Source organism: Ovis canadensis, chromosome 26, assembly GCF_042477335.2.
Source record: "Ovis canadensis isolate MfBH-ARS-UI-01 breed Bighorn chromosome 26, ARS-UI_OviCan_v2, whole genome shotgun sequence".
Taxonomy (NCBI): domain Eukaryota; kingdom Metazoa; phylum Chordata; class Mammalia; order Artiodactyla; family Bovidae; genus Ovis; species Ovis canadensis.
The window spans coordinates 48,928,443-48,952,104 of NC_091270.1; the positions used below are offsets into that span (position 1 = coordinate 48,928,443).

Genomic DNA, 23,662 nt, shown 5'->3' on the forward strand with positions numbered 1-23,662 from the left:
GGTGACTCTTCTTCAGTGAGTCACTTACTGTATTTTCCTACGTGGAGCCAGAGTGACACTGGCTGGGGCTGGGCCTGACCCACGGCGAGGCTGGGGCAGGGATGCCCTCTGCCCTAGGTGTCCAATCCAGAGGGGCCGCCAAGACTTGCAGGCTTTTCCCCCAAAGGTCATACAGACAGGTACTGACAGAACTGAAACAGGGGCTTTCCTGGTGGTGTAGTGGTTAAGAATCCACCTGCCAATGCAGGGGACATGGGTTCGATCTCTGCCAGGAAGGTCCTGCATGCTAAGGAGCAACTAAGCCCGTGTGCCGTAACTATTGAAGCCCTTGAGCTCTAGAGCCCATGTCTGCACAAGACAAGCCACTGCAATGAGAAGCCCTTGTATCACAACTAGAGTGTAGCCCCTGATCACTGCAACTGGAGAAAGCCCGAGGGTAGCAGGAAGACCCAGTGCAGCCAAAAACAAATAAATAAAGTTTTAAAAAATGAAGTGCTTAACATGGATGTGTATTTCCTATGTTTGGACTAATGAAAAATGCAACTGTTAAGAAAAAAAAGAACTGGAAGAAAATATTTACCAAATAACTTACAGTGAATCTGTGTTCTATTCTTGGGACACACTTCAGACAGAATACTACAAATTAATATATATGCTGAATATCCTTTCAATTTAAGTATTTTGTGACTGGTCCAAGTACATTATAATATATATATATTTAAAAATATTACTTTGCTAAATATAAACACTAAGAAAAACAAAATTTTAAGACTCTATCACCTTGTGGATTTTTCTTTGCATTTCTTCATATTTTAAATATAAAAAATATATATTACAATATACTATATATATATATATATATATATATATATACTGGTGGGGGCTTCCCACGTACTACTGGTGGTAAAAAACTTTGCATATCAATGCAAGAGACATAAGAGACATGGGTTCAATCCCTGAGTCAGGAAGATTCCCTGGAGGAAGGCATAGCAACCCACTCCACGACTCTGGCCTGGAGAATCCCCATAGACAGAGGAGCCTGGCAGGCTACAGTCCATGGGATCGCAAAGAGCCGGACATGACTGAAGCAACTTAGCGCACACACACACAAATACTGGAAGCCTCAAAAGGACACTAGAGCTCAGGCCTGCTGAGCCTTCTAGCCATGTTTATTTTCATCTATCAGACATTGTTGGACCATTTTAGAAGCAATACAGGTGGTTTATGTGTCCAGACAACACACTATATTCTAAAACAAGTTTGACCAACAAGGAAAACTCAGGTGTGTACTCTGACGCTTTCAGAGACCTCTAATCCCAGACCTTCGCCAAGTGGGAGGTCTCAGCTACACTGGGAAAGGCTGTTTTATTCTATTGATTATTCTAGGCTAGGAAACCACTTTGACTGGGGTGGCTCACAGACCTATGAGCAATGCACAGCCTCACAGTCAAGAGCAGAAGAATGTCCCACAAGAAAAGGCACAAGGCAAGCATCTGCAGCCTTACCCCAATCACACACATATATGTACCACCCCAGAAAGGGAGGTGACACCTACTTCCTGTGAGACAAAAGGGACCGAACTAGCAGCATTTAAATTGTAACGCTGGTCTGCCTGAATTTTGGGGAGAAACCCAATTTGATAGAGAGACATAGTAAAGGCACTGGAAAAAATATTTACTGGAGTCAGACCTACCTGAGACTGAATTCCACTTTCACCTCCCATCAGCTGTGTGTGTGTGTGTGTGTGTGTGTGTGTGTGTGTTAGCAGCTCAGTAGTGTCTGATTCTCTGAGACTGTGGACTGTAGCCCAGCCAGGCTCTTCCATCCATGGGGTCCTCCATGCAAGAATACTGGAGTGGGCTGCTATTCCCTTTTCTAGGCCCATCAACTACATGACTTTAGATAAATTATTTAACTCCCTGAACCTCAGTTTCCTCATCTGATTATGGAAATAAAACCTATGGCCATGGGACTGGTGTAGAGGTAAAAATATGGAAAGGATGTAGAATGTGACAATGTAACAAACAGTATTTATTAGTTACAATTTTTAAAGATGTTACCTGGTTATCACCTTTCTGGGGCACTTTGGTACTATGTAATCACAACTTTTTGGAAAAGGTCAGTTTTCATTCCAATCCCAAAGAAAGGCAGTGCCAAAGAATGCTCAAACTACCGCACAACTGCACTCATCTCACATGCTAGTAAAGTAATGCTCAAAATTCTCCAAGCCAGGCTTCAGCAATACGTGAACCGTGAACTTCCTGATGTTCAAGCTGGTTTTAGAAAAGGCAGAGGAACCAGAGATCAAATTGCCAACATCCGCTGGATCATCAAAAAAGCAAGAGAGTTTCAGAAAAACATCTATTTCTGCTTTATTGACTATGCCAAAGCCTTTGACTGTGTGGATCACAATCAACTGTGGAAAATTCTGAAAGAGATGGGAATACCAGACCACCTGACCTGCCTCTTGAGAAACCTATATGCAGGTCAGGAAGCAACAGTTAGAACTGGACATGGAACAACAGACTGGTTCCAAATAGGAAAAGGAGTACGCCAAGGCTGTATATTGTCACCCTGCTTATTTAACTTCTATGCAGAGTACATCATGAGAAATGCTGGGTTGGAAGAAGCACAAGCTGGAATCAAGATTGCAGGGAGAAATATCAATAACCTCAGATATGCAGATGATACCATCCTTATGGCAGAAAGTGAAGAGGAGCTAAAAAGCCTCTTGATGAAAGTGAAAGAGGAGAGTGAAAAAATTGGCTTAAAGCTCAACACTCAGAAAACAAAGATCATGGCATCTGGTCCCATCACTTCAGGGCAAATAGATGGGGAAACAGCAGAAACAGTGTAAGACTTTATTTTTTTGGGCTCCAAAATCACTGCAGATGGTGATTGCAGCCATGAAATTAAAAGACGCTTACTCCTTGGAAGGAAAGTTATGACCAACCTAGATAGCATATTAAAAAGCAGAGATATTACCTTGCCAACAAAGGTACGTCTAGTCAAGACTATGGTTTTTCCAGTGGTCATGTATGGGTGTGAGAGTTGGACTGTGAAGAAAGCTGAGTGCCAAAGAATTGATGTTTTTGAACTGTGGTGTTGGAGAAGACTCACTGAGAGTCCCTTGGACTGCAAGGAGATCCAACCAGTCCATCCTAAAGGAGATCAGTCCTGGGTGTTCACTGGAAGGCATAGATGCTGAAGCTGAAACTCCAATACTTTGGCCACTTCATGCGAAGAGTTCACTCATTTGAAAGGACCCTGATGCTGGGAGGGATTGGGGGCAGGAGGAGAAGGGGACAACAGAGGATGAGGTGGCTGGATGGCATCACCAACTCAATGGCCGTGAGTTTGAGTGAACTCCGGGAGTTGGTGATGGATAGGGAGGCCTGACATGCTGCGATTCAGGGGGTCGCAAAGAGTTGGACACGACTGAGCGACTGAATGAACTGAATCATAACTTTTAGAATGTATCTAAAAGATTTTAGAATGTATCTAAAATCTTTGGATACATGGACCAATTTTACTTGTGAAAGTATGTTCACTTAAGTGCAAACTATTGAAAAAAACTTAAATGCTCAATAATGAGGACTGCATAAATAAATAAATCTTGTACATCTATACTTCTGTGTAGTTACTTGAGCATGATGAAAACATCTCTGCAAGGCAATAAGTACCTGCTTATGTTACAAACTAGTATATAATGTATAAATTACCTTTTGAAAAGTCATGTTGTATAAATGTAGGAAAAAACTAAACAAATAGATTCGTTGTTAACAGTGATTATTTTTGGATGGTGGGCATGTAAGTTTTTCTCTTTAGAAGCCTATATTTTCTAAATTTTCCATAATGAAATATTCCTTTTTTTTATGTGGACCATTTTAAAAGTCTTTTTTGACTCTGTTACAATATTGAGTCTGTTTTATGTTTTGGTGTTTTGGCTGCGTGGCATATGGGATCTTAGCTCCATGACCAGGGATCAAACACCCACCCTCTGCATTGGAAGGCAAAATCTTAACCACTGGACCACCAAGGAAGTCCCCCAAATATCCCTGGCTTAAAAGAGCAATAAAAACATTCTTTCTGATTGCACAGAACTTTGCTCTGGTAAAGGAAACAGCCATATATTAAATAATGTAAGGCAGATGAAAGTCAGTGCTAGATCAAATGCTACACAAAAAGGAGAGGAAAAAAAAAAGTGATTTATTTGGAACCAGAGGAGGACTTCAATCGGGAGATGGCCCTTAAGCTACACCTTAAGCTAAGAGTTTAAATGACAGAGTGAAAGCAGGAAAGGCTAGGGATGAACATTTCAGCTAAGGGACCAGGATAAACAATGGTTATAATTGCATGTGCATGCTGTATTAAACCGAGAAGGCAATGGCACCCCACTCCAGTACTCTTGCCTGGAGAATCCCAGGGACGGGAGAGCCTGGTGGGCTGCCATCTATGGGGTCACACAGAGTCGGACACGACTGAAGCGACTTAGCAGTAGCAGCTGTATTAAACAAAAAAGAAGGAAGCCTTGTTTGGCCAGATGGATGGATGGATGGGAGAGAGGGAAGGAAGGAAGGTGGGTGGGTGGGAAGGAAGGAGGGATGGAGGGAAGGGAAGGAGAAAGGAAGAAAATGCGTCAGTAAACAAATGGCGAAGAAACCGTTAGCCAGAGGCTAGTTTTTAACCCTGGAGAACGCAGAGGAAGGGATAAAGGCTTAAGTTCAACTTTCGTTGTTGATCAAGTATGTGAAGCTTTAGCACTGACGGTTTTTAATCTCTTTCCTTGCCCAAACTCATGACTACTAATGTCAAGTCTTCACCGAACTCCTTGACCCTCTCACCCACTTGAGGCTCAACACGCCTACACATTAGGGCCAGGGAAACACAACCACATTCACGCCAACACTCACGTCCTTTTTTTATACAACCTGTCCCAGGAGGCTTGGCCATGACACAACACGTGGGCTCGGGAAGGAGCACTGCGTTTCCAGCTCCACCCAGGCAATGGTTCTCAGTGCGTGGAACTAACTGGATACAGCCCATCCTGAGCTTTCCCGTTTGTAAAGAGAAAGCCTTTAAATGAAGGCAGGGGGCACCTCGTTTGGCAAGGGGGTCAACGAGGGTCAGTGTGAACCGAGAATAGGACAGGGGGCCTCAGGGCAGGAGCCACGGCCAGCCCGCTCTACTTGGCCATCACCAGCTGTGAGTTGGAGCAAGCCCTCAAGTTCAGGAGCAGCTCAAGTCCAGGCAGTTTCTCCTAAGAGGAAACAGTCTGGAACTTCCTCCTGGCCTTAAGAGCCCAGGTAGAGCAGTTGGCTTGCAGCTGAATCACTTGGGGGGTGGAGGTGGGGGAGAGGGTGGGCAGAGGGAAGGGAAGTGCATGGAGGCGCCTTTTCTCCAGGACAAACAGGGAGGCCTGGGCAGCTGAATCCGGGAGATCGGCAGTGCCAGAAGCAGCTGGACTTTCCCGGTCAGCAGGGAAACAGCTGTCCCGCTGCCAGACTTTCGGGAGGCAAGAGCCAAAGGTGGCGTCCACAGGGTGAGCTGGAGCCCCCAGAGGCCCCCGAGGACCAAGGCCCTGCGAAAACAGGGCGCAGCTGCCGGTCAGGCTCTCTGACCCTGGACCTCACCCTCCCGGAGCACGACTCCCCAGAACCCACTTCTCCCAACGCCGTCCATCACCGCCCCAGACACGAGCCATCACTCATGGGCCAGGCCCTGTTGGCCCACCTCCCCAGGGGCATCCCTGGCCCTCTCTCTCCCTCTGGTCCCTGCCCACCCCCCTTGACTCCAAGGGGGCAGCGGTCACAGAAGCCAGGGGGGACAGCAGCCCAGCCTGCTTCTCGGTGTGGGCTCCCTCCCTTCTCCCCACTCCGGGCCAGGGCTCTGGACAGCCGTTTGTTCTTCCCTGAGAAATTCCTCCTCCCTGGCTTCAGGGGGGAGCTGGCCGGCAGAGCCGGAGTGGAAAATCAGTGAAGCTAATGGTGCAGCAATGCAGGAGCCAGAGCCAAGAGCACGGCCCTGGGGTGGCTCTGCCCAGCGTGGTCAGGCAGACACGTGAGCCCTCCCCGCCTCCCTCACAGCCTCTCCCGACCCCCACCCTCCGCAAAGCCCTGCTCCAGAACACTTGCCCACGCACCCTTCTCGGGCTACAAGAGCCACCCATCCTGGGTGGGGGACAGAGAAGATTGTCTGGGGAAACAGGGATAGCCCGGCGCCCCACAGATTCCCAGGTCCTGAGATCCTCCAGCCTTGTTCGCCAGTGGCTCACCCTGCATCACTGCCCTCTGCTCCACGGAATGCCACCGGCCTTCCAGCACTGGGGATAAGAAGCTTCCTTTCAACGCCCACCACCCCATGTGAATCCGAAGCAAACAGGTTCTTTTTGCAAACGATCTGATATGGGGGATGGGATGGGATAGCCACTGGACACACTGGCCCAGCGGACACCGGTCCTCTGGCCATACTGATCAGCTGCAGCCAGTGGGGCCACGGCCTGTAGGAGGACAGCAGTGAGATGCCCTCTGGTACCGATCTGGGGCTGCCCCCTGCAGCCAGGTTGAAATGCATACCGCTTTGGGCCCAGGCGAGCTGGGGGAGCCCTTGGGGAGTTGCCTGGGGCGGCCAGAGCCTGGGACTGGACTTGAAGCTGGGGTGATGTCTCCAGTGCCACTCACTGCCTCCCCCACGGGCCCAGGTTTCTGCAGCACACAAAGACAAAGCCTCGCTTTGTGGTGCCTGGCTTCCAGGGGGCTTGCAGCCAGAAATGGAAACGTGCGGCTTTTCCATTAAGGGTAACCTCTCCCCCTTCAACCGGCCACCAGACTCCTTCAAATCTGGGTAGGTGGGAGGAGCTGTAAAACCCCAGCCATTAAATCGTTTATTAGTTGCAGGTTTCTGAGCATGTAGGCAAGTATTTTGAGACTCATGTTGTACCCTCCACCATGGGGTCTGGGGGTTTTAGCCTAGGTTATTGCTTTGAAAAAAGGGCAGGACCCCCACCCCCAACTATGTGACAAGTGGTCTTGCAAGCGGTTTTGGACTCGTCCACTTGCTCTTCCCCAAGTCTTATTCTAAAAGACAGAAAAATACACAGAAACAAGCCTCTTCAAGCTCAAAGTGTCTTTCAAGCCAGTGCTTATCTTTTTAAAGGGGCATTCTTACTCCTTGGCCCATGAGCCCACTTCGGTCTCCCCCTACCACTCCCCCACAAAGCCTGGTCTGAAACCAGCTCAGCCTCTTTAAGATCCCAAACCTTAAAGAAAAGGGAAAGGAGAGGGGGAGAAGGAGGGAGGCTGGTTTTCCTGGAACCCTTATTAAATCAACTTTCCAAGGACAGCCAGAAACTCCAGGCCCTCCCTACTCCCCGAGGAGCATTTGCAGACTGGGGGAGGGGCTCTCAAGACACACACACACACACACTCACCACACTCACTCACAGCAAAGCCTCTCTCTCTAAAGGGGAAATGCTCTCAGTCAGTGGGAGCAGGGTTTGGGGTAGTCTGTCTTAAACTTTTGGGCAAACCTTTTATATACAGTCCAGTCTTTTCTGAGGACAAAAGCGGCATTGTCATTCAATAACCAGCAGTAATACTTTACATTTATGAGATACCTTATAGTTTACAAAGCATGGAGAGAGATTTTTCCTTAGGGTTTCAGACAGTGGGGGCCGTGGTCTGACATCACCAAGCTCAGGATGGATAATCATGGGGAGGGGCTGACTCAACCAAACAGGGACCCGATGCCCATCGAGACGAGTGGATTTCCTACTTCTGCATCCTAAGGCATTCCAAGTGTGGCCATGAAGCAAGCCCCTTACCCCGTGGTGCTTCCCCAGAAAAGGTACCCACAGCTCCTATGTATGGTTCATTGACTATGTCCAGCCAGGGTTCTGAGAGCTTTGCAGACATTCACATCTGATATTCACAAGGATCTCTGGAGGAGATGTTCATTACCAATAAATATTACAGACAGGCGGAGATAGACAGCCAACAGGCAACAGCCGGTAAGAAACGGAGCCAAAATCAAAACCGGAGCAGTCCAGGGAAAACTTCATGCCCACAGTACATGAACACAACATACACGAACGTTCACAGCAGTTTTAGTAATAACAGCCTGAAGTGTGAACAACCCGATGGCCACCACCAAGTGAAGGGATACACATTCACCAGATAATTTCATTATGAGAAATTCTAAAGTAGGCAAAACTAACCTTCAGTGACACCAAGTAGATCTGCCATTGCCCGAGTCCAGTGGACTGCAAAGGGGGCACGAGACAAGGTTTGGAGAGGATGAAAACATTTCATGGCTTTTTAACTGAGGGGGTAGTTACGTGGGATAATACTGTATTTATTAAAACACACCGAGCTCTACACTTATGATCAGTGCATTTTACAGAATGTGAGTGATACCTCAGTTAAGCTGATTTTTTAAAACATGGCACTGTTCCTTCCTTCTTCACTGCCACATCACCTCCTAACAGGCCCCCCTCCCACCCTCTCCCTCCTGTTCAGGGGAGCGGGGACCTCGTCCTGACCAAGACTTCCAGCCCCTCCCCCCAGCTTCCTCTCCCAGTCTGGACACAGCCAGAAGCTTCAAGGACTCTTTCCCCCTGCCCTCCACTCCGTATGCTTGGACCCTTGGACATTCCTTTTCTGTTTACAGGAGCCCAGGCTGGAGATGCTTACTATTCAGTTTCTCTACACTTCATTCCTGAGCTGCAAAAGGTTTGCTAGAGAAAGTGGAAAAAAAAAAAAACAACTTTGGGGTTGACCGTAAACTCATATCCTCAAACCTAACCCACCCCACTTCGTGGCTGCCCACTGCTGCGGCTGACCCCAATTTCTACCTGCTCCTCACAAACCTCCCATCCCGACCCACCTCCTTTACACTCGCCTTGTCTGTCTCTGAGGCCTCTCTGGTGGCTCAGACCGTAAAGCGTCTGCCTACAGTGCTGGAGACCTGGGTTCGATCCCTGGGTTGGGAAGATCCCCTGGAGAAGGGAATGGCCTCCCACTCCAGGGTGGCCCTACTCTTGCCTGGAAAATCCCAGGGATGGAGGAGCCTGGAGGGCTACAGTCCATGGGGTTGCAAAGAGTTGGATATGGCTTCTCTTTCTCTATCTGTGTCTCTAGTCACCCAGAGTTGACATCCAACCTACTTAAGCCTATAGGTTTTATTTCTATAGTATCTCTGCTATTTTTCCTTCCTTTACAACCCCCCATACTAGTTCACTCCCTTTTTCCAGCTAGACATGCAAAAACAACTGTTAAAGTAGCTCGCCTCTGGGGACTTCCCTGGTGGTTCACTGGTTAAGAATTTGCCTTTCAATGCAGGGGACATGGGTTCAATCCCGGGTTGAGGAACTCAGATCCCACAAGCCATGGAGCAACTAAGCCTGCCACAACTAGAAAGGCATCCGCATGCTGCAACTAAGACCCAATGCAGCAAAAAAAGAAAAAAAGTAACTCATTTCTCTGGCAACAGTGGTGGGAGCAGCCATAACTAATCCATGCTTTACCAGCATGTGCTTTATGCAGATTATCTCACTGCATCCTGTGTCACTCTCCCCATTCTAAAGATAAGCAAACTAAGGCTTAATGTGTTTGTCATTTGTCAAAGCACGTAACGCTGCTATTAAGCGGCGGAGCACGACTGGAACCTAGGTCCTTCTGACTTCTTCCTCCCATCCGTCCAAACTCAAATGCTTGAAAATCTGAAAGCTGGATCATGTCACTTTCTGCTCAAGATTTTTTAAGACTCCCAGTATCTACCCATTTAAGTACAGTTTCCTCTGCAGGGCATTAAGGCTTCCATTCACTAACTCAGTCCAATTTTTCCAGGCATGATGTCCTCCAACTACCTATGCACCAGGTGAGTCCTTCTCCAAACGCCTTATACATCCTGCCCCAGCACCCCCTCATGCTGTTCCTCCTGGAACACCCGCATTTCCTTCCCACCCCCTGCCCATCCCTCTGGACCCTCTCAGAGGCTCTGCCGCCCCGCTTCCCTGGCATTCCCACTGCACTTTGTCATAACTCTGCTGTGTGGTCTAAACACAGTTCACCTTGAATTTAGCTGCCTTTGTACTTGTCACCCTCTACCTGATGGTGACCTCCCTCTGGGTAGGACGGTCCCCCCTGCCCCACTCAGGGTCTCCAATATGTTCCAGGTCAGGCCCTGCCTTCAGTTCTGTCATTGAATGCAACAGGTACCTGCTTGCTCCAGCTTCTAGAAAGCCCCCTTCACCCTTCTCCCTCCTTCTCCATCACCCTACAAGGGGATAAACACGCTCACTCTTCATCTGTCACTCACACAGGTCCTGTGAGTGAGACTGGTGGCCCTTGACACGCAGTCACCATGGCACACGCATGCCTGAGCCCTCACCCAGTGCCTGCCAACCTCCTCTGCTTCTGTCATCAGCTGCTGAGTCATAAGCCACACTACCTCTTGGCAGCAGAAATGCCCAAATATTAGTTCTCAAAGACCTTCAAAAGCTGCCAGGTGTGCTGTACCTGTAATCTCCACAAGGTATTTTCACAAGTCCGGAAAAATGCCATCAGCAGTGGGGGCAAGTCTTTCCTGTTACTAAAAATCCCTCTGAATTCCCAATAAACTACAGGTCTCTACCAGCACCTACATCCTGCAGTGTTCTTCAAAATCTCTTTGAAATCCCTCCAGCAGTTTATCCAAAGCAAACCTCTTACCAAGCCTCCCAACAGGGCTTGTGAGACATGGTCAAGACAGAACAGCAGGCACGTGGCCGTGATGGCCAACCCTCATAAAAGACACGTCTTGGGAACGATTTCTAGAAGCCAGAGGTCTGTATGAAGCTCCTACATCCCTCCACATCCTCTGAAGACCATCCAAGTTCTAAATCCAAGTTCACAGGTCACCACACCCCACCGCACTGCCCAGCTCCCACTTTAGACACCATCCAGCTTAGGGAGCTGGCTCTTGGGTTCCAACCAGAAGCTCTTTTTTTTAAGGAGGAGAAAAGCACAAACCCATCCTGAGCATGTCATCTCTGGCAGACGGATGTCGTTGGCCTTCACAACCCAACCTCTGATGAAGCTGGCTGTGTTTACTGGCAGGCCCCAGCCAGCTCAGGGGTTTCTCCTGCAGGCCCCCTGGGATGGAGCCTGCCTGGCTGAGCACAGCACGTCCGGCCTGGCCCACCCTGCTGCTGAGGGCTGTGTGCCCGCGCTGGCCCTCTGCCTGCGCCTTACCTTGCTCCGGCAAGGTCGGGGCCGGCTTGGCAGTGCAGAGCGTGGCTGTGACCAGCACGGCCCAGAAGAGGAGACACTTCCGGCTCCACATCCCAGTTCTGCGGTTAGAGGTTGGTGACCAAGCTCCACACCTCCATGGAGACTCCGCCGTGGGCTTGATCCTCCTTTGCAAGCTGACTCTGGGGAGAAGGAAAAAAAAAAAAACAAAACCCGAAGTTAGAAGGGTCTGAATGGCGGGGTGGGGGGTCTCCCACATCGCAAGGAGAAAAAAAAGAGGGAAACCTGTCACGCGGCCACCCTGCCCAGAAGGTGCCCGAAGCAATCTCTTACTCCTTCAGGCACAAAGAAGGGAATTGTTGTCCTGCCCCAACGCTGAATTGGAGGTTAGAAGCCTTAATTAGACCAAGGAGGGCTTTAATTCACTCCAACAACTATTTACTGAGTGTGGACTGTTTCCCATATTGGGAAGATTGTCAAGCTCCCCAAGGCATGAGCCCCACGATCCATTGTGCTGGGAAAGCGAACAGCCTCAGAAAAGTCTCCCAGAGGGGGCCCGGGGGTACGAATGTGACCTCTCCCAGGATAAGTCTTCACTTCCTCTAGGGCACACCAACCCTTCAGTGAGGGGTGAAGAGAGATGAGGAATCATGGAATAAGTCACCAAACTGAGAGCCATGTGAGACGCTGCACCTCTCTGGACCTACACGGCGAGGAAGCTGAAATAAGCCACCTCCAGGGTGCGTTCTTTTTGTCTCTACAACTGGACCCATCACGGGGACCTCTGGGATTCCAGCAGCTTTCCCTCATGGAGACAACACAACTCTCACCAGCTCCTTAAACAATGCCTCCGAGTGGGGAGCTGTGAGATGGGGGGCCCAGTTCTCTCTGAGACCGAGAGGTGTCAGCAGTCGTCCAGCAGAAATGGATCCAGACGTGGGGAAAAGTCGTGCAGAAGAAGGTTTCTTGCAAGGTCTGACTCAAAGATGGCTCATGCCAACCCCGGTGAAAGGCATGGACTGCGGCCCTTTATCCTTCTCCTGTCTGAAAGTGTCAGTCACTCAGTCGCATCCGACTCTTTGCGACCCCATGGACTGTAGCCCGCTAGGCTCCTCTGTCCATGGGATTCTCCAGGCAAGAATACTGGAGTGGGTTGCCATTTCCTCCTCCAGGGGATCTTCCTGACCCAGGGATCAAACTCAGGTCTTCCACATTGCAGGCAGATTCTTTACTGTGTGAGCCACCAAGGAAGTCCTTCTCGTGTCTAGAGCAGCAACATGTAAAACAGTCCTCCAGGGTCTTCAGGATAATGGTCTTTGCTGCTCAACCTTTCCTAAGTGATAACCCTTCTGGGCACCATTTGGGCTGTAAGGGGATGACCCTCTCAGTCTTCCAGGTGGCTTTTGTCCTAAATACTCCAGGGAACCATCCGAGTTATTCAGAGAATCCACTTCCCCGGAACATGTCCTCATGTGGTGCTTCAGCCTGGCCTCCCTGGAGCCAGACGGGGCCCCTTGTGGTGAGTCAGTCCCGGCTGGCAGAAAAACCCCTGGATTCCTGGCCTCGTTCTCAAGTGCCTGCCAGCGCGGAAGATGCAGGCAGTGCCTGCGTCCCTCCCAAGGCTTTCCTGAAATGTTTTAATGATTTCAAATCAAACAAGAAGTAAACATTTCTGTTTTTCTGAATTTAGGAAAAGGACTAGATGAGACAGAATCGAGTAAGCATTTACTGTACCTAAAACCCGTGCCAAGTGTGGACTAGGTATGATTTTAAACTACAAAACTTCAGCTCTTCTTCACTATGAACTTCAGGGAGGGTGGGAATTATTATTGCCCTTTAAGCAATGGGGAAACTGAGACTCAAAGAGGTTAAGTGCCTTGCCCAGGGTGCAGTGGGGAGGCAAGAGCATGGGGTCTCCATCACCTGGGCTTTCGGAAGCCAGAGGGGATGAACAGGGACTTCCCTGGTGGTCCAATGGCTAAGACTCCATACTCCCAATGCAGGGGACCTGGGTTCAATACCAGGTCTGGGAACTAGATCCCATATGCTGCAATTAAGAATTTGCATGGGGACTTCCCTGGTGGTGCAGTGGTTAAGAATCTGCCTTCCAACGCAAGGGACCTGGGTTCGATCCCTGGTCAGGGAACTAAGATCCCACATGCTGAAGAGCAAAGACGCCTGCGAGCTGCAACGAGCCACAGCTAAGATCTGACACAGATGAAAAAAAAAGAACTGCATGCTGCAACTAAGACCTGGCACAGCCAAAAAAATAAATACAAATAAATATATATATAAAAAATGGAATGATCAAAACTGGATGAAAGCTCATTTTCTCCAGAGGGTAACTTCCCATGTCTCACAGAAACCATGTAGATAAGGACAGATCCCAGGTGACTCTGGCAATGGGAAAGGGTTTTCTTTTTTTTTTCCCCAACAATTTATTCATTGATTTACTTTATATTTGGCTGTGCTGGGTCTCTGTTGCTGCACGCGGGCTTTCTCTAGTTGCAGCGAGTGGGGGCCACTCCCTAGGTGCAGTATGTGAGCTTCTCATTGCAGTGGCCACTATTGTTGCAGAGCACAGCTCTGGGTGCACAGACTCCAGGAGTTGCAGCACGTGGGCTCGGTAGTGGCCCACGGGCTTAGTTTAGTTGCTCCTTGACAAGCGAAACTTTGATTCTCAGTTTCTTGGCTCAAGAGAAAGACCCTTGGAAGCAGCTCCTGAGTGTACCATCTAGGACACAGGACAGGCCTGATCCCCAGCCAGGGACAGAAGTGATGCTGGCCAGAGAATACGCCGAAACCACCTTCCACATCTCGTTACATCCCCAAGATACACCAAATGCATGCAGCGCAGTCACCAAGAAAGGTACACCTGACTAAGAACCTAAGTAAGTCCCCTAGGAACAGCCAGAGTCAGGAACGAATTTTTAGTATCCAAGGAGAAAGGGTGGTATCATCTTGAGATGATAAAGCTGGTTTTCAAAGGTAGCAGGGAGGCAGGTCACTCTGCCTGCACCCCCCCCCCCCCCCCGCCAACCCCCAAGAGCCTGCCCACCTCCTCACAGGTGGGGTCTGGCTGCTGGCCGCCCTCTTTCGGCTCTGTGATCAACACATTTCAAACTAATCTGGCAGCTTCCCTGCAAAAGTCTCTTCCGTTCCTCCCCCTCTGGGTACTGAGTCCCCAGTCTGTAAAACAAAAGATGTTCAGAAAACCCAGCTCCCTGGGCAACCACTTCTGGAACCAGAAGGTAAGTTGGGTACACATCCCACTACGGAAAACACAGCGACACAAACCACTAGTCCACACGCTGTCTGGAACCCTGGGGACTGTCCCGTCCCCCTTCACCTCACCTTCTTCCCATGCTACTAATTAAGGAATTCTTTAAGTCCCTTAGGGACAGTCTCCTTCCTCCACTGCTTGACAGATGTGACCTGTAGCCCCGCAGGTGCACACAGCAGCTGGCCCCATCAGCCTCTCTCCAGCAGTTTCATCTCCTGGGACTGGCAGCCCAGCTCTGGCTCTGGGTGCAGAGGTCCTCACTGGGGGGCGAGGAGGGGGAAAAAGAAGGAGGAGGGGCAGGGAGAGGACACATAACATCTCGGTTTTCCCACTTGTCGTCAGAGGGAGCTGAAATATTATAGTTGCCTTGCCTACACCACAGGGGGTGACGAGCCTTAAACCCGCAGCGTGGGTGAAAGGACTTGCTCTCTCCTCTTGAAAACACTAATCAAATGTAAGGAATTATCTATAAACATTGTGCTTTGAGTCACTCCTTGATAGCACTCTCAGGGGACTTTGGTAATTGGCAACCGGACGACATGAACTTCCTGCCTTTGCAAAACCATTTCTCCCTCTCCAGTCTTTCCAAACCCCACACTCTAGACCTCGGGGTCCCGTTCCGTGTGGCCCCTCGTGGCTATGGAACCCTTGAAACGTGGCCAGTGCAAGTCGGAATGTGTTGGAAATCAAAAGTACATACTAGAATGTACAGTCTCTCAATGATTTTTTAAAAATACTGATTACATGTTCAAATGATAATGCTTCACATATACTGGGCTAAATCAGATATATTTTTGAGATCCAGGTGAATTAATGAAAATGTATTCCACCTGTTCCCTTTTCAAACGTGGCCACTAGAAAACTCTGAGATCCCACGCAGCCTGTATTACACTACAGAGGACAGGACAGCTCTGGGTAACCTCCACAGCCTGCCAAGCGCTTCTTTGCCCTTCCTCTATCCTTGGCAGGCCACGGTCTCTCATTCCTCTCTGATTCTCGGAGCCCCGCCTCAAACTGCCACGTCTTCCACAAGTCTTTTTGGGCCTTTTGAGGATCCTCTGAATTTCCAAAAACGTCCACCATAGGGTGGCAAGCTCCTATAGAGGAGGGTCTGCATTGGTTTACTCCTTGCTAATACCCTTAGCACCTGACATCTACACAGCGGATGCTGCTGCATTTGGTAACTGGATGAATAAATGAATGAAACAAAGAAGGGCCAACTGGAAAGAAACTGACAGAGCTGCGCTTGCAGAGAAGAGGTTGACAACGCCAGAGAAAATCGTCAGGCACTCCCTGTTAGCCAGCCAAACTCAATTTCAAAGCATACCAACCCGGACATTTTCTAAACATCTTGATTCCTCAGACTTGAGGAAGTAATGCCAAAACTTTAATCCCTTTAGTTGGGAATAAGACTTTTTAACAGAAATGGTTGCTTTTCCCCAAAGTGAGCATTCCCTACTCCGGGCAGAGAGTGGCAGGGCAAATACTCCACAAACATCAGACAACACATCCGCAGCTCGGCTTGCAAAATGTGACTGGGTCCAACAGAAATGCTCATTTAAAAGCTTTGAGTCCTTGTAAAAAAAAAAAAAAAAAGTACCCAGATGTCCCTGGGAGTGAGGTATGTAAGAAATGAGTAATAAGAAGAGAAACTCTAACTGTCCCACTATAATCTAGGAAGCCTTGCCACTGAAGACAGGATGGCTTGTGGACCACCATACGCTTGGAGGTGTTCACCCAGGTGGGGGCTGTTTTCTTGGAGCCTGAACGTGGCTCCTTGTAATTGCAAGTGGAATGGTGATGAGCAGGGAATTTCTCTCAGGAAGATGCAGCCTTGGGGAGAAAAGCAAGTCTTAGTCCAGGTCCACTTTTTAATCCTCTCTGGAAACCCCAGAATCTTTTCTGAAGCTCTGCATCTGGACTCCCAACAAGTCCTGGGGTTGACTCAGACCTTTTACAAAGCTCCTGGGAAGCCAAATGCGAGACCTGTTTCCCAAGAGGAAATTAAAACTCCTCTCCAGTGAGGTGAGGCCGTTTCAGAGTAAGATGTTTGAGTCACTTACTCTGTCCTTCTCCTCCTGCAGCAACAGGCTGAAACCTTCCTAGGAAGCTCTTAACCACGGCCATTTTGATGAGAGAGATTAAAAAATGGAGGCCTGAAGAAAGTGTTCAGAGGCCACTAAAGGCCCAAGCTCACAGGAGCAAATCTCTTCTTTTAGGACTCGTTTTTTTTTTTTTTTCCAGGCCCAAACAAACAAAAAGCACTCCCCAAACACCCCCAAACAAACAAAGAGCAGACAACTAAAAGCCAGAGCAGTCCAGCCTGGTCTCCGTGGCTGGAGGCGTCCTCCTCCATTCTCAACTCCATCCTCCTGGCCACTGGAGTCCACAGGAACAAAGCTGGACCAGACCTAAATCTGGAGATGTTCTGATCCTCTCCCCCAGGAGGGGTGGGGCCATAGCACCTTCCAGGCTCCTTCTCTGTGTCTTCTCCTGCTTTTGGCTTCACTTGCTATTCTAAGGGTGCCTAACGGAACTTTCTCACATCCTCCATGGCCAGGAGCCAAGGAAAAGAAGTAAGTACCCAAGGCTCTCTACTTGGGAGCCAAAGAAAACAGTGCCCACTCTGGCCCAAATCCCATTCGTGAAAATGCCTCCCCAACGCGCATTTCTACGGGCACCGTCAGAGCAGACAGCGCGCGGCGTGCACACTGTCCAAGCGGCTCTTCACCCGGATGACCCTGATTAAAAAGCTGACGCTCCGCTATGACTAAGAATAAATGCAACAGATATTTCAACGAGCTCCTCACCCGATTCAGTATGCAACCATCGCAGGCTGGAGCCGAGACCCCGGCAGCTTCCCAGTCCCCAAACACCTGGCATTCCTCGGGGTGGGGGGTGGGGGTGGCGGGGGGGGGGGCGGTCCACGGCAGCAGCCCTGGAGGTCTTCCCAGCCATTTGGGGGCGGGGGCGGGGAGGGGGTAGAATACGTAAACAAGTCATTAGGGAGGCAGGCCATCCTCCCTAAGGTCTCTGGGTCTTCCCCAGCAACACCACCAAGGGCTTCCCCTGGGTCACTGGAAGGAAGGCTGATGACCCAGGCTTGGGGCGGGGGGGCGGGGGGGGGGGTGTAATTAACCAGACGGAGGCACGTCCCAAGGGGCCCTGCTACTTAGCCTTTAAACAAGCCTCAGGGAGGAAACGGGGAGCCCGGGCCAATAGTTCGGGGGTGGGGGGTGGGGGAGGATGGGGAATGGCCACTTTCTGCCCCACAGTCTCAAGGCTAAGGTTGTATAATTTAGACTGTTTTCCAAAAAAAGCGCAGGGCCGGAGGTGCAGAGGATAGAGCGCCATCTGCGGAGGAAACAGTCACCTTAATTACCATGTCTAGAGAAAGTGCGATTTCATTACAGCCTCCGAACGACCGCCCAAAGGAGGAAACCAGAGAAGTGTTTTCAATTTGAAAGAGGCTGGAGAGGAGAGGGTGAGAGACCAACTCTCCCCACCCTCTCGCAACTTTGGAACCAGAAAGCCCTTTCCTGCCTCAAAGGGCAGAACCAAAAACCCTCAACAGGCCAACCCCTTTCAAACCTGCGGCCGGCGCGGACTTGGTAAAACGCCCCACGTTAGCCTCCGGGAGCGGCCGCCCAAAGAAAGAACTCCTTCAAAACACCAAGGGAGCCACAGCCCGGGCCCCCCTCCCACGCCCAAGCCGCTGCGCCCCGGGCTTGCTCCAGGGAGGGTGGAAAAGGGGACGCGTGACGCCACCGCCGGGCGGCCCGAGACCCGGCGGCGGGCTCCGGACAGGGTCAGACACTCCCGCCGCTCCGGCTCTAACTGAAAAGGGAGGAGGCTGCAATGCTCCGGTTCCAGAAACTTCTGTCAGGGCCAGCTCTGGGTCAGACCGGTGGCCAAAGAGGCCACCACTTATCAGAGGAGATACTGTCATCCCCTAAACCTCCTCTCGCCGGCGATGCCCCTTTCCCGCACGAGCCAGAAAGCGCCAGCACAGCCTAAGTACCCTGGCATCCAGGGTAACTTCTTCTCTCCCCCAGTCCCAGCGCCTCGTACCCAAGTCTTAAGAAAAAATCGTAAAGAGCGAGGTGGTGAGGACAAGTTATAGGATCCCTGTTTCGATCCGGGGGAGGGGGCAGGGAGGAACAGGGACGTTCAAGCGGCTGCGGTGTACCCGGGTGGGGTGAAACGGAACCAGATGCGGCGGCTACATCTGGAAAATGGGGCGGGGGGTGGGGGGAGTGGTGGTGGGGAGGTGGTGGGGAGACACGGCGGAAACTTTGAACAGGGCCAAAGCCTCTGGGTCCAGACAAGAGATGCAGGTTTCACCGCTCCCCAAGCCCTCCACTCCCCAACCAGAGGCATCTGACTGCTTCCATAGGATCTGGGTTAAATGATCGCATCTACAACGTCAATAAATTCCTCTGCAAACGAAGGTTCCAGCCCCCCTCTTCTCCTCACCCCAAACATAGCGGGAAAGGGGAGCGGGAAGGGGGCAGAGGGTTCTGGGCCCGCGAAGCAACAAGCGCCGGTGCCGAGCGAACCGCACCGGACAAAACCCTCATCCCTTCCCCCACCTCCTCGAACCAGATAGGAACTGACCAATCCCTTCCCCCAGACCCCGTAATGGGGCTTAACCTCACCCGCTGGGCGCCCTCCCCTTCCCCAAACTTCCGACCCTTTCAGAGACGGACTAAGTCGGAGATCAGCGCCTCTCGAAAAAGGGAATTCCTTTCTCGCTCTTCGCTGAAGCAGCTTCAGCCATTTGGTGACGACACCCCCCTTTAAAACCGACTGGAAGAGAAGCGAACCGACCCCTCCACTTCCTTCCCCCTTCAGGCCCCCAACCGCCCACCCGCCTGCGGCAGTGACCCCAGACTTTCCCGGAGATGGAAAAGGACTTAGGAGGACCCCGGGTTTTTTCTTTTTTCTTTTTTTTAGCGTTCCACCCAAAGCTACCTGCTGGATCGCGGAGACTCCCCATGGGTGGACTAAAAGGAGATGGTGTGGAACGCAACACACACACACACACACACCCCACCGCGCTGCCCGCCCCCGCCTGCCTCCCCAGGCCCAGGAAACCCAGGACCGCCGCCGCCTCGGCCCCGGGCCCTGTCCCTCCCCGGACTCACCGCGGAGCCGCCGCCGCCTCGCCAGCTCCCCAGCGCGAGTTGGCGGAAAAGTTGGGCGGCGGGACGGGCGCGGGGAGGGGGCGCAGAAGGCGACGCGAGCGGAGGGAAGGGAGGGGAGACAAAAGGGGGGCGCCGGGAGCTGGGCAGGGAGCCGGGGGTGGAGAGGGGCGGGTAACGAGCGGAGGGAGGCGCCGGACCCGACTGCGCTGCGGCGGGGAGAGCGCGCGGCCGGGAGGCTCCGGCGCCGGGGGCCCGCCCGGGACGCGGAGCCCGCCCCGGATCCGGGGGCGCCGCGGCTCTTACCTCACTCGGCGCTGCGGTTCCGCCTCTGGAGAGTCCGCCGTGGCTCGTGCGGGCGGGCGGGCGTCCGCGTCCCTGGCTCCGGCCCGCCGCCCCCGGGCTCCGCTCGGGTCCTGGCGGGGCCGCAGGAGCCCCCGCGGCCGGCGCTCGACTGCCGGTGGCGCTCGGGGCTCGGCGCCTCCAGCCCGGGCGGGAACAATGGAGCCGAAGCTGGTGCCCCGGAGGCGGGGCGGGGGGAGGGCTCCTGTCCGCCGCCCGGGGTCTCCAGACCCTGTGGGCCCCCCCTCTCCAGCACCGGGCGGCGGCCCTCAAGCTTCTGGCAGCCCGGGCTCCATCGCCTGGCGGGGGCCCCGGCGCCGCGGCGTGCCCGACTGCCGCCCTGGTCCCCTGCGCCCGGCGGGGCGCCCCTCGGACCGGGGAAAAGTCCTCGGGCTCCGCCGCTCTTCCAGCTGCGGCGCGCGCTCTCGGCCGGGGAAGGCGAGGTCGCCGCAATGCGCTAAGCGGAGTCTCGGGGCTGTCCGGACGTCGCCGCCCAGCTCTGGGCACAGCCGGGGCTCCTCCGCGCGCTGCGGCTGGACCAGACTTCGGGCTCCCGCGTCGCGCCGCAGCCACAGCCGAGGCCGCCGCGCCAGTGCCCGCAGGAGCGCTCCGAGCGCTATGCGCCGGCAAGGCGCGAGGGCTCCTTCTCTCACTCCCACCCCACGCTGGTCCCACCTCCTCCTCCTCCCCCTGCCGCTGCCTGCTGGGCCTTGTAGTTCTGAGCCGAGGGCCCCCGAGAAGGGGGGAGCGGGTTGAGTCGCCCGGCGCTCTGCTGCTCCTTTGCCTCAGTCTGTCTGGCCTCCTTTGACGCGCGCCCGCCCCTCCAACTGAGCCCCTCCCGGAGGGCGCACGAATTTCGGGCTGTGGACGGATGAGCAGTTGGAGGGATGGAGATGAGACCCTGAAGCCCTCAGGTTGCACACGGTAGCACTTTGGACTCTGACCGAGTGCCCTGGGGAAACGATGTTCTCGCTCTGTATCTCAGTTTTCACATCTGTAAAAGAGGATAGCGAAGAGATCAAACCAGTCAATCCTAAAGGTCAGTTCAGTTCAGTCGCTCAGCCGTGTCCGACTTTTTGCCACCGCATGGACTGTAGCACGCCAGGCTTCCCTGTCCATCATCAACTCCCCGAGCTTGCTCAAACTCATGTCCATCGAGTTGGTGATGCCATCCAACCATCTCATCCTCTGTTGTCCCCTTCTTCTGCCTTCAATCTTTGCCAGCATCAAAGTCTTTTCCAATGACTCAGTTCTTCGCATCAGATGCCCAAAGTATGGGAGCTTCATTTTCAGGATCAGTCCTTCCAGTGAGTATTCAGGACTGATTTCCTTTAGGATAGACTGGTTGGATCTCCTTGCAGTCCAAGGGACTCTCAAGAGTCTTCTCCAACACCGCAGTTCAAAAGCATCAACTCTTCGGTGCTCAGCTTTCTTCATGGTCCAACTCTCACATCCATACATGACTACTGGAAAAACCATAGCTTTGACTAGATGGATCTTTGTTGGCAAAGTAATGTCTCTGCTCTTTTATTTGCTGTCTAGGTTGGTTATAACTTTTCTTCCAAGGAGCAAGCATCTTTTGATTTCATGGCTGCAGTCACCATCTGCAGTAATTTTGGAGCCCAAGAGACCAACCGTAAACATTCATTGGAAGGACTGATGCTGAAGCTCTAATACTTTGGCCACCTGATGCAAAGAGCTGACTCTTTGGAAAAGACCCTGATGCTGGGAAAGATTGAAGACGGGAGGAGAAAGTGGTGACAGAGGATGAGATGGTTGGATGGCATCACTGATTCAGTGGACATGAGTTTGAGCAAACTTTGGAAGATAGTGAAGGAGTGGGAAGCCCCTCGTGCTTGGGGTTGCAAGGAGTCAGAGATGACTTAGCCACTGAACAACAAAAAGGGGAACAATAGCACTTTCCATATACAGTTGAGGATTAAATAAGGGCCTGCCGCAGAGTTACTGAGCAAAGTCAAACTGCTTTTATTCATGAGAAGTTTGATGGCTCCTCAGAAGCTTTGGTTCCATCTCACTTTCCCAAACATATGGCCTAGGTTTTGTGGTCCAGGGGTGCTGAGTCTTGTCAGTTCTGCAGCACCATTCTCCGCCTCCGGAAGTCTTCTGTCTGCAGTGAATGTTTCAGAAGCAAACAGTGAGAGGAGCTGAGAGGTGTTGATTTGGAAATTGATCAAAGCCTACCCAGCACACACTCCAGTACTCGAAGGAACTCGAGGGAAAGTAGCTAAAATGCCCTTTTCCCTGGGTCTTTCTGCAGGCTGGTATAATCTAGTGGTTCCCTGATCCAAATGGACATCAGATCAGTTCAGTTCAGTCTCTCAGTCGTGTCTGACTCTTTGCGACCCCATGAATCGCAACACGCCAGGCCTTCCTGTCCATCACCAACTCCTGGAGTTCACTCAAATCCTTCCCAAAACTTCTGAAAAATATAAATTCATGGACCTGCTCAGACTTGAGAGATCAGGCTGTCCCAGGAAGGAGCAAAGAGCTTATGTTTTTCTGCCGCTCCCATGGTATCAGGTAGGGGACCACTGGCAGGTGAGAAGTATGCCACCCTAGATATGATAGATACCTTCTTTCCGGCCTGCTACTTAAGAACTATTTGATTTTGGACAAGTCATGCATTTGAAAGAAATTGGAAGGAATGATGCTAAAGCTGAAACTCCAATACTTTGGCCACCTCATGCGAAGAGTTGACTCATTGGAAAAGACTCTGATGCTGGGAGGGATTGGGGGCAGGAAGAGAAGGGGATGACAGAGGATGAGATGGCTGAATGGCATCACTGACTCGTGACTTGGTGATGGACGAGGAGGCCTGGCGTGCTGCGATTCATGGGGTGGCAAAGAGTCGGACATGACTGAGCGACTGAACTGAGCTGAACTGAACTGAAGATCTGTTTACGTGTTTTCCCTCAGTTGGCTAGAGCCCCCTCACAAGGTTGTCACCAGAATCAACTAAAATAATGGAATTCAGCGCACGCAAAGTGTTGCTTTTGATATAGATAAAGTTGCTGTGTCAGTTACTGGTAGGGCCTGTTCCCTCATCCTCACCTCATTGAAACCCACAAGGTTGTGGAAGCTCAAAAACTGAACAAGACAACCCCCTCCCGCCCCAACATTTAAGGAAAGTATCTCCAAGTTATTTCTTTTCTTTTGTGGCTGTGCTGTGTGGCTTGTAGGACCTGAGTTCCCCCACCAGGAATGGAACCTAGAAGTGAAAGCATCAGGTCCTTACCACTGGGCTGCCAGGAAATTGCCTCCAAGTTAGTTTTTTTATTGGACCAGCGGGTAAAAGAACAGTGACTACCATAGTGTTGTTCACATAGTAGGAGCTCAGTACATGTTTATGGACTGACTGACAAGTAAATAAATAAATATTTACAAATGAATGAAAAAACATTAAATACAAAGCAAGAACTCACATATTTGTGGAATAAATGAACTTCAGTCATCAATTTTTTTATTATTCATTTTAGATTTTACATTTAGGCCCATGAACCATTTTGAGTTGATTTCTGTAAATTGTGCAAGGCATGGTCAGTTGTTGCTGTGTTTTTTGTATAGAGGTATTCAAGTTTTCCAGCACCATTTGTTGTTCTGTACCATGTAGATTGTGGGATGGTAGTTCTCCAACCCAGAATGGA

The 23,662-nt window shown here is 51.3% G+C and overlaps 2 protein-coding genes across 12 annotated transcripts in view; one reads left to right on the forward strand and one right to left on the reverse strand.

Moving 5' to 3' along the window:
* Positions 1-20,682, reverse strand: part of FGFR1 (fibroblast growth factor receptor 1) — a 50,538-nt gene extending 29,856 nt beyond the window's left edge. For 2 of the 11 annotated variants that reach the window (XM_069573042.1, XM_069573040.1), the window contains exons 1-2: positions 19,962-20,682; positions 11,232-11,410 (exon numbers count right to left, since the gene is read on the reverse strand). In XM_069573042.1, the coding sequence (XP_069429143.1) occupies positions 11,232-11,322 (91 nt within the window). In that variant the 5' untranslated portion in view covers positions 11,323-11,410; positions 19,962-20,682. Of the gene's footprint in view, positions 1-11,231; positions 11,411-19,658; positions 19,893-19,961 lie in introns of those variants that run through there. The other 9 variants (XM_069573047.1, XM_069573045.1, XM_069573049.1 and 6 more) reach the window with 5 other exon arrangements.
* Positions 18,485-20,458, forward strand: LOC138430921 (collagen alpha-1(I) chain-like). Its single transcript, XM_069572944.1, has 3 exons — positions 18,485-18,545; positions 18,908-19,149; positions 19,598-20,458. The coding sequence occupies exons 1-3, from the start codon at positions 18,485-18,487 to the stop codon at positions 20,456-20,458; spliced, it is 1,164 nt and encodes a 387-aa protein (XP_069429045.1).
* Positions 20,683-23,662: the final 2,980 nt, after the last annotated feature.

What these genes read in the sequence shown, in the direction of transcription:
- LOC138430921 (XM_069572944.1), top strand. Translation starts at nt 18,485, where the DNA reads ATGCCCCTTTCCCGCACGAGCCAGAAAGCGCCAGCACAGCCTAAGTAC. An exon ending in TAAGTACCCTGGCATCCAGG is followed by an intron (nt 18,546 to 18,907) that starts GTAACTTCTTCT and finishes CTGCTTCCATAG; the next exon opens with GATCTGGGTTAAATGATCGC. An exon ending in AATCCCTTCCCCCAGACCCC is followed by an intron (nt 19,150 to 19,597) that starts GTAATGGGGCTT and finishes CTGCCTCCCCAG; the next exon opens with GCCCAGGAAACCCAGGACCG.